This window comes from Canis lupus, chromosome 20 (assembly GCF_011100685.1).
Source record: "Canis lupus familiaris isolate Mischka breed German Shepherd chromosome 20, alternate assembly UU_Cfam_GSD_1.0, whole genome shotgun sequence".
Classification (NCBI taxonomy): Eukaryota; Metazoa; Chordata; class Mammalia; order Carnivora; family Canidae; genus Canis; species Canis lupus.
This window is the reverse complement of record NC_049241.1, coordinates 58,191,679-58,201,415: the sequence shown is the minus strand read 5'-3', so window position 1 is coordinate 58,201,415 and position 9,737 is coordinate 58,191,679. Positions and strand designations below refer to the sequence as shown.

General features: G+C 69.2%; 1 protein-coding gene across 1 annotated transcript; it reads left to right on the top strand.

Annotated features, from left to right (window-relative positions):
* Positions 1 to 2,718: 2,718 nt before the first annotated feature.
* On the top strand, positions 2,719 to 8,979 carry WDR18 (WD repeat domain 18). Its single transcript, XM_038568042.1, has 10 exons — positions 2,719 to 2,971; positions 3,874 to 3,984; positions 5,214 to 5,347; positions 5,561 to 5,702; positions 6,136 to 6,279; positions 6,377 to 6,441; positions 6,528 to 6,652; positions 6,829 to 6,995; positions 7,566 to 7,634; positions 7,750 to 8,979. Exons 1-10 carry the CDS (start codon positions 2,762 to 2,764, stop codon positions 7,879 to 7,881), a joined length of 1,299 nt encoding a protein of 432 aa, XP_038423970.1. The 5' UTR covers positions 2,719 to 2,761; the 3' UTR covers positions 7,882 to 8,979.
* Positions 8,980 to 9,737: the final 758 nt, after the last annotated feature.

Here is a 9,737-nt window from a genome sequence, read left to right as displayed (position 1 = left end):
CGCATGTGGGCCTCTGCTCTGCGGCCCTGGGCGCCCCCCTCGGGCCCCGGCCATCTCCAGAGTCGGGGACCCAGCCCACGGCCCCCACCAGCCTTCCCGCGGGGCTCTGGCCTTGTCTCCTCACTATCCCGCAGGTGTAGCAGGTGTACCCCAAGGGAGCGGGACCCTGGGGCCGGGCGCTCCCTGCAGCAGTTGGCGACCCCTGGGCGCAGCCCACGTCCTGTCCTGTGTGCACGATTCAGGCCGCGCGAGGGGCGGCTGAGCCACGTGCCCCCCCCCCCCCCCCCCCCCCCGTGCCCCCTGCACACTGGGTGTGCAACGGCTCAAGGTCAGCCTGTGCGGCTGTGCAGGCCCGGCCTCCTGCGCCCTGGCTCCCTGGCGCTCCGGCCTGCACCGGCCCAGGCCAGTCCCGCCCGCCCGCCCGCCTGCCTGGCCCTGGGGCTGAGCCGAACCCTGCCCCTCCTGTCCTGCCCCTCCTGTCCCGCTGGGTCGCTCCCGCTGCTGAGGCCGCGGCCCCTGTCAAACACACACACACACACACACACACACCCGCCTCTCCTGCTCCTCAGAATCAGCCCTGGCCCCAAAAGCATATTGTATGTTGTTGGGGCGACTGGGTGGCTCCCCAGGGGGGGTATCTCCCTTCCGCTCAGGTCACGATCTCAGGGTCCTGGGGTGAGCCCCAAGGGCTTGGCGGGGAGCCTACTTCTCCCTCTGCCCCCGCCTCTCCTGCTCATGTGCTCTCGTTCTCAAATAATAAATGAAATCTTTATTTAAAAAAAAAAAAGGAAACTTACAGAAAAACAAATTGGGCTTTATAAACAACAACAACAACAAAAAAAACCCAAAGGGCCATCTCTTGCTTGCAAACTGGACTGGCCAGTCCACATCTTCATTCCTCCGCAGAGAGGCTCTCTAGGCCCAGAGAGCGGGCAAGAGGCCCCGAGGTCACACAGCCCCAGGGGCAGCGGGTCGGCTGGGCCCCTCCCTGCCCCCTCAGCCCCCCCACCCCAGCCTGGAGCTGGTGAGGATGCCCTGGAGGCTGGGGGAGGGGGGGAGACACTCAGATCCAGATTGGCACTGAGAGAGCCTGCAGGGAGCCCGGGTCTGGGCGGGTGGCGGGCCTGAGGGGGGCTTTCAAGTGACTCACCCCCCACCCTCATCCCACCTCTCTGCCCGGGCGAGGAGGCGCCCTGGGCCTGCTTCGCTCTCCCGCGTCCATGCAGTCCACGCGCTGCCCGCAGAGAGCTGCTCCATACTGAAGAGCGAGCAACAAATGAAGAAAGCGGGACTGAGATGGGGGAGGGGCGCCTCAGTTTCCCCAATCCTGCTTCTGCTGCTACAGCCACACCCGCCCAGCCCGGGATCTGGGACCAGGAGGTCCGGCAACCGGGTGGTCCCAGACGCCCCGGAAGCTCGGCTGCTGCGCTGCTCTCCTGACATAACTGGTCTGCCCTCATTCCACACTCCCGGGCTGGGGGTGGGGTGACCTCTGACCTCCCGGGAGGAGGGGGAGGAGGCCCGGGCTGCTCCCGCGCACTGCCAGCGCCCTCTGGGCCTCCAGTTTACCCATTTGCACCACTGGTCACCCCGCAACCCCACCTGCTGGGTGGCCCCTGCGCCCCGGTCCTGCAACCCAGGAGCTCCGAGGCCTCAGCACCCAGCACCCAAGCCACGGCTGTGTGCGGGCACGTGTCCCTGCTGCGTGGGGAACCGAGGCCCGGGGCGCCGGGACGCCGGCCCTGCAGCCCGAGGTGCTCCGTCAAGTCCTGGGGCGGCGTCTGGACGAAAGGCCCAGCCCCGAGGCCGCGCGGCGGGTCAGAGCGGGCGCTGCCCAGACAGGTCCCGGGATGCCGGCCTCGAAGAGGTGTTTGGGGAGCCGAGCCCGGGAAGCGCGGGCGAGCGTCCAGGTGCTGCCCCGCGAGGCCCGGGGCGTCCTCGGGGCGCAGGGTCGGCACAGGGCGGCTGCGGGGCCTGCACGCCGAGCTCCCCCCAGGATGGAATCGAATCCGGGCTCCTGCATGGGCTCCGCGGCCGCATCCTCCACGCCGGCCGCCCGGGAGCCCCCGTGGCTGACACCCCCGCCCCCCTGCAAGGCGGGCCCGGGACCCCCCCCCCCCCCCCGGGACCCCCCTCCCCCTCCCCCTCCCCCTCCCCGCGCCGGGCGCCGCAGCGGCTGCAGAGCCCCTTCCGGGTCCGCCTCCGGGTCGGAGGCTCGCGCCCGCCACCTGCCGGCCGGGGACGGGGGCGGGGCCAGGAGGGGGCGGGGCCAGGAGGGGGCGGGGCCGGGCCCGCTCTCCGACCTCCCCCGGGCCAGGCCGCCGCTGCAGCCCCGCCCCGCGCCGGGACCCCGCCCCCCGGGTGAAGTCTAACTCTCCGAAGGTCCGCAGCTGGCGCCGCTTTGTTCAAAGCCCAGGCCTGGGCTCCTCCGTGCCCCGGGGGCAGGCGCCGCGCCCACCGACCCCGCTCCCTGCTCGGGGTGCGCACCTCGAGGACCGGGGCCCGGACGACCCGGCCCTGGGGAGCGCCGTCCGCAGGAGGCCCTGCGCCCCGCTCCCCACGGCCCACGCGGAGGAGGCCTGCCCTCGAGCCGCCGCCGCGCGCGCACGGACGAGCCCCGGGCGCCCGCGGCCAGCACGTGGCCAGCGCCCCGCCCGCCGCGCAGGCGCCCTGGAGGCGCGGCGTGGGCGGCGCTCTAGCCCGCGGCGCGGGGGCCCGTCTCGCTGGCGTGACGCACTTCCGGGGCGGTGGAGGCGGCAAGATGGCGGCTCCCATGGAGGTGGCCGTGTGTACGGACTCGGCGGCCCAGCTGTGGAGCTGCGTGGTGTGGGAGCTGCATTCGGGCGCCAATCTGCTCACGTACCGCGGCGGGCAGGCCGGACCGCGCGGCCTGGCGCTGCTCAATGGCGAGTACCTGCTGGCGGCGCAGCTGGGCAAGAACTACATCAGCGCCTGGGAGCTGCAGCGCAAGGTGCGGCGGCGCGCGCCCTGGCCCGGCTCCGTGGGAGGGCGCGCGGGGCGCCCGAGGGGCCCGGGGAGGGGCGGGGGGGCCGGCGCTCCGTTAGGTTGCGTTGCGCATGCGCGGGTTTGGGGCGGGGGGCGGGGGCGGGGGGCGCGAGATTGCACTAAAAGGGCAACTTCCGGGGGCGCCTGGGGTCGTGCCCCGGGTCGGGCTCCCCCGTCGGCGGGGTCTTTGCTGCTCCGTCTCCCTCTCCCCTTCTCTGTCTGGCTCACTCTGTGTCTCAAATAAATAAATAGAATTAAAAAAAAAAAAAAAAGACTTAGAGGGATCCTGGGGGCTCAGCGGTTTGGCGCCTGCCTTTGGCCCAGGGCACGGTGCAGGGGTCCCGGGGTCAAGGCCCACGTCGGGCTCCCTGCATGGAGCCTGCTTCTCCCTCTGCCTGGGTCTCTGCTTCTCTTCTTCTCTCTCTATCATGAATAAATAAGTAAATCACTTTTTAAAATTAAAAAAAAAAGGACTTTGGGCTGGTGGGTTGGGGTCGGAGGGTCTCTTGGTGTTGGAAGGTACGTGGAGGGTGGGGAGGCCGCTGGAGACGCTGCCCTTCGCTGTACAGCCGTGGCTTTCCTCCTAGAAACACCCCAGGCTGTGGCCCGTGGCCCGTGGGCCGCTCCAGCTCCGTGCTCAGCCCGCCCGCCTGGTGCGCGCAGGGCCGTGGACTCTGCCTTGCACCCCCCTCGCCCAGAGTAGGCTCCGCTCTGCTCCCGTCCCGCATCTGCAGGCCTGGGGCTGGAGCAGATCCCTCCTCGGCCGCCCCGTCCCGCTCCCGTTCCTGGCGCCCTCGGGCTCTCCTCCCCACCGGCCCCCGAGCTCCCTGTTCTGCGGGAGGTTCAGGGCTGCTTATGTCTCTCCAGGACCAGCTCCAACAGAAGATCATGTGTCCTGGGCCTGTGACCTGTCTGACCACGTCACCCAATGGCCTGTACGTCTTGGCGGGGATCGCAGAGAGCATCTACCTGTGGGAGGTAGGAGAAGGTGTAAAACTAAGGTGGTGGCATCCGGTCTGCTAGCAGTAGGTTGATTAGGCCGTGTTGTCACCTGTCGTGTTTGGGCGGAGAGACCCGCCTCACCGCCCGCACAGATAGCACCCGGTTTGGGGCCAGAAGGTGGACGCGTAATCATGCCCCGCTTTTCTTGACCTTGTCCGTGCCGGTGAAACAGTCTTTGTCCTTCCCTGGCGTCCTCAGGGAGTCACAGACACGTAGGGAGGCTTGGTTATTCATTCCTGGGGCTTTGAAACCCCAGCGCAGGATGCTAAGATTAGGAAGCAGTTGCTTTGGTGCAGGGAGGGAAACTGAGGCGGGGGTTCATCAGACGTTGCCCGTCGTGGTAGAAATCCTTGCTTTGGTGCTGCAGGTGTGGGCAGAAATCCGTGTTCCCTGTCCCCACCAGGGGCGCAGTAGGAGTTGGCAGGAGGGGGCTGTTGTCTGGCACTGGCTCCCTCCACGCTCTAGGAGCACTCCTGACCCTGTGGGCCGTGACCTCCAGGGGCGCCCCACGCGGCCCACCCTGGGCAGCGGCTCAGGCTGAAGGCCTGATGCAGGTATGAGCCCCTTGACCCGTTCCCTCTGCGTGGAGGTGGACGGGCAGGGAAGCTGAGGCCCTCAGAGCAGGGCCTCGGGGGGAAGGGCCTGTGTTCCCCCAAGTTTTCCTCTTGTGAGGACACGGCTCCCCAGGTTCAGCGTGACCTCAGGCTGACCTGGCTAGACCTGCAAAGACCCGGCATTCAAGGAAGGCCTGGCCCCAGAAGTTCGGATAAGAGCACGGTTCACCTCACAACAGGAGCTCGCCAACGCCCCCCAGCCCACCCCACCTTCCCGGGGGTGGGATGGGCTCACCTGTCCACCCCACCTGGGGCCTCCGCCTCCCCTCAGTCCTGCCCACGTGGCGGCATCTGAAGTGACTTCCTGCTCCTGGGTCCCGGGTCCAGCTGGTCCTGAGCAGAGGGAGCCACGCATTCCTCCCTGGAGGCCATGGTTCCATCACCGTCCCTTCCTGCTCTGCGCAGGGGTCCTCAGGCCACCTGATGCCCAGGACTCAGGGTCAGGGTGACTAGATGGGGGGCAGGAGCTGAAACAGGATCCTCATCCGCTTGGGGACTCGGTGGGCAGAGGACGGCCGGGAGGAGGCGCGGCTACCGAGCCTTCATTTCAGACCCCCTGGGCCGTGAACCGCTGACCTGTGTCCTCCGCAGGTCTCCACGGGGAACCTTCTGGTCATTCTGAGCCGCCACTACCAGGACGTGTCGTGCCTGCAGTTCACGGGGGACAGCAGCCACTTCCTGTCGGGGGGCAAAGACTGTCTGGTGCTGGCGTGGAGTCTGTGCAGGTAGAGGCTCGGGCCCGGTCCGGGTCGGGCTGCGCAGCACGTGGGAAAGGCCAGGCCGGGGCCCCGGGCCGGGAAGGGGTCGGGAGCCAGGTGGGCTGAGGGGGGGCGGGGACCTGGGGAGCCGTCGCAGAGCTTTGGGGGTGGGATGGCCTGGTGGCCATGCGGGGACGAGGGGAGGTGCCCCCCGCCCCTGAGGTCCGGTCCTCCACACAGCGTGCTGCAGGTAGACCCCTCCAGGACCCCGGCCCCCCGGCACGTCTGGTCTCGCCACACCCTCCCCATCACAGACCTGCACTGTGGCTTTGGGGGGCCCCTGGCCCGGGTGGCCACCTCCTCCCTGGACCAGACCGTGAAGGTAGGGTCCCCCCCGCACCCCAAGTGGATCCGTGAGTCATGCTGTGGCCGCGGACAGGTTCTTGGCCAGCGTGAGCCGGTGAATCGCCTCCACCCCCAGGCTGGCAGCTGCAGACAGCTCTTAATCCCCCGATGCTTCCGCCTCAAGGACGTCCAGAGGGTGGATGGTGCAGGCCCATGTCGCCTTGGAAATTCCCACTTGGCTGCCTGCGCCTGGCAGCTCCCTGGCCAAACCGCGGGGGATTTGAGGGCACCCGGTCTTGGGGCTTTGCCACTGGCAGGGCCCCCCGCGGGTCACGCGGGGGTTGTGGATGCGACAGCGAGGGTCTGTCCCGGGGAAGGCCCCAAGGGTGGTGGGTGCGGTCCCAGTCCTCCGGGGGCCCAGGGTCTCCTGGTCAGGGCTGCATCTGTCCCACGCGCCCCCGTACCCCCAGCTGTGGGAGGTCTCGTCGGGCGAGCTGCTGCTGTCTGTGCTCTTTGACGTGGGCATCATGGCCGTGACCATGGACCTGGCCGAGCACCACCTGTTCTGCGGCGGCAGCGACGGCTCCATCTTCCAGGTCGACCTTTGCACCTGGGTGAGTGGCTGGAGGTGGGCGGCACGTGGGCCTGGAGGGCCGCTGGCCGTGGGGCCCCGGCGCTACCCTGGCTCACGGGTCCTCTTGGCCTCCACAGCCTGGACAGAGAGAGAAGAGCTTCCAGCCCGAGCAGGACAACGGGAAGGTGTTCAGAGGGCACAGGTGCGGGGCTGGGGGGCAGCGGGAGGGGCCGTTCTCTCTGTCTTGGCTCGGGGTCACCCCGCCTAACCGGGGCTTGTCCGTCCTAGGAACCAGGTGACTTGTCTGTCCGTGTCTACTGACGGCAGCGTCCTGCTCTCGGGCTCCCACGATGAGACCGTGCGCCTCTGGGACATCCAGAGCAAGCAGTGCATCAGGACGGTGACCCTCAAAGGTGAGGCGCCCAGGTTTGGGGGCCCGGGGCAGCCAGCTCCCCCAAGAGCTCTTGGAAGTGTGTGGCTCGGGCCTGGAGCCATGAGAAGGACCCGGTCCGGGCGGCGCAGGGGCAGGGCGCGCCCGGGTGGCCTGGCTGGGGGGAGGCGGGTCCTGACCGAGCCTGTCCCCCCGCAGGCCCCGTGACCAACGCCTCCATCATGCTGGCGCCCGTCAGCATGCTGAGCTCGGACTTCAGGCCGGGCCTGCCCCTGCCGCATTTCAACAAGCACCTGCTGGGCGCTGAGCACGGGGATGAGCCGCACCGCGGGGGCTTCACGCTGCGCCTGGGCCTCCACCAGCAGGTGGGCGCTGCCCCCACACGCAGGGACACCTGTTGGGTGCAGCTCCTTACGTCCTGTCGGGGTTGGGGTGGTGTCTTGGGCACCTGAGCTTGGGGCCCCGGGGGGTGTGCAACGTGTCCGGCCGCCTCCCGCAGAGTAGCAGGTGGTGCTCATCCCGCTGGCACCCACCCCGGGCGCCTCCAGGGGTTGCCCGTCTGTCCCCCAGGCCCGGGGCGTCTCTGTGCACAGCCCTCCTGCAGGGAGCCCGACGTCTGGCTCTGCTGAGCACCCGGCTGCCGGCCAAGGGCGCCGTGCCCAGACGCTGTCCAGCAGGAGACAGACAGCGTCCCTGTGCAGCGCGTCCGGCCGTGGGGCTGTGGGGCTGACCGGCTGTCCTTGGTGTCTGGGCGTCCCTCCGGGTCCTGTGCCCATGGTGTTGCCTGGGCCGGGGAGCAGACGGGGTGCGTTGCTTCTGACCAGGCGTGGTGGGAGCCGCGGTCCCCCTCGGTCGGGGTGCCAGTGAGGCGCCTGCCCCGCAGCTGCGTGCCCCCGGAGGCCGCCCGTCGCTGACGCGGACCCTGTGTGTCGCAGGGCTCGGAGCCCAGCCACCTGGAGCGGGCGGAGCAGCTGCACGCGGTGATGAGCAGCACGATGGAGAAGGTGGGCGGCGGCCGCGCCCTGGACGGGGGTGCGGGGCGCCCTGTCGGGGACCGTGGGGACGGCGGCCCTGGGAGGCTTCCCGGCTGCCTGGCCCCTGAGCCCCGTCCCTCCACAGAGCGTCCTCGGCGGCCAGGACCAGCTGCGGATCCGCGTGGCCGAGCTGGAGGACGAGGTGCACAACCTGCGCAAGGTCAACCGCGACCTCTTCGACTTCTCCACGCGCATCATCACGCGGCCGGCCAAGTGAGCGCCCTGCGCCCGGCCCGAGGCCCGCCCCGCGGGCTCGTGTCCTCCAGCTGCTGGGCCGCTGGCCTCTCCGTGGCCTCTCGGTGCTATTCTTTTTTAACAAAAGAACTAAAGACCCTGTTGTTCGGGCCTCTCTGCCAGGGCCGCCCGGGGCCACGCTCACCGGGCCTCGGGCAGGACCTGCCTCGACGGAACCGGTGGGTCCACTTGTGAACTTGGTGCCCAGAAGGCCCGGTTCTCGGGGTGAGGGGCTGGGCTCTGCCGTGGGGCCAGGCCACACTCGGGCGGCAGCCTCTGAGGTGCAGGCGGAGGCTTCTGGGCGGGGCTGGCTCAGGGACAGCAGCGTGGTCAGGGGCTCCCCAGCCCGGGCCGGGGTCCTCTGGGGGGACCGTGTCCACGCCGCCCCCGACGGTATTCCTTGTTGGCATGACGACCCGAGGGAGCCCGGGTGTCCCTCCTGCCCTGGGGACGTGGCCTGCAGCCAGCACCTGGAGCCCAGCCCAGACACGTGGGCCCCAAAGCAATCCTCGGAACCTTCCGGAAAGCTGTCCCTGACCGACAGCCTAGCTTAATGATCCAGAAAATCCGTGTGATCTAGCAGGTGCCGTCTGGTTGCGGCTGGAGCCAGTCGTCTGCGCCGATCTGTGTTCTAGGGCGATGGGCGCCCTGTCCCCGGGCTCTGTGCCTTGAGGTCCATCTGCCCCGCAGCTGAGGGGGTGCCCCGTCTGTGCTAGTGGAGGGGTCCTGCTGGCCGCCTGGGGACACCACCATGACCACGCAGTCCCACACCCGGGGGCCCGAGGGGAGGGGTCACCACGGGCCCTGGGGTTCCTGCCAGCAGTGCGGCAGGAAGGGGCTCAGCAGAGTCTGGCCGGTGCTGCCATGCGGGGTGGGGTCCTGGGGCACCAGGGTCTACACCCCCTTACCCAGCGTGCAGAGGGTCTGGGAGGCCAGCAGGGCCTCGGGTTTGCCCGGGGCTCCCAGGGACCAAAGGCCCCTCTCCCGTGCCCACCCCTGGACCAGCCCTCGGAGCCCCGGTGCCCGCGGCCAGGCTTTGTTCTGCCTTGTCTGTGGTCTTTCATTAAATGTTCTGGAAGGAGCCGTGTTGCTTGTTCTGGGGGTGCTGCTCCCACGGCCCCTCACCCCCCAGGATTTGCGTGGTCGCCGCCCTGGACCTTCAGCTGCCCACCTGCTGGGTCCTGGGGTCTGCTGTCGCCCTGCCTCTGCCCAGTGGGTGGGTCCCTGTTCCCATAGGGCTGGGAGGGAGGGGGGTTGGGTGGCCATGGGGCGTCGCTGTGATCTGAGGGCAGCAGGGGACACCTGGCCGGCCTGGCACACTGACAGGCAGGTGGCCTCCGCGCCGTGTCCGGGGCTGCCCACAAGGTTGCCCCCCTCCATCTGCGGCCACACCGGGAGGAGGTTGGACACGCTGCTGCTGGCCTGCACTCGCTGCACCTGGGGCCCAGACTCGGTTTCCTTGTCAGTGAGGGACCCACCCATCCTCCATCTGCATGGAGCCTTCTGGAGTGCGGGCCGAGGGTTCCGTCCAAGTCCTGTGGAAGCACAGCCTGACCCCACATGGTGGGCGGCGGCGGCTAGAGGGGAAGGTGCCAGCAGCCTGTCCCCCCCGGCGGGGGGGCAGAGGGACCGCAGCCTCGTGCACAGGCGGGTGAAGCGTGAGGTGGGGAGCAGGGGGCAGGAGGAACCTCTAGAAGAGTCCCCACGTCCCCCAGCACATCCACATCTGGGAACTCTGCCAAAGGAAACGGGAACTCGCAGTCCCCAGGTCACAGCGGCATGAGTGATGCTCACCGGGAGGGGCAGTGCCGGGTGTCCACCCAGGGGAGCGGGTACACG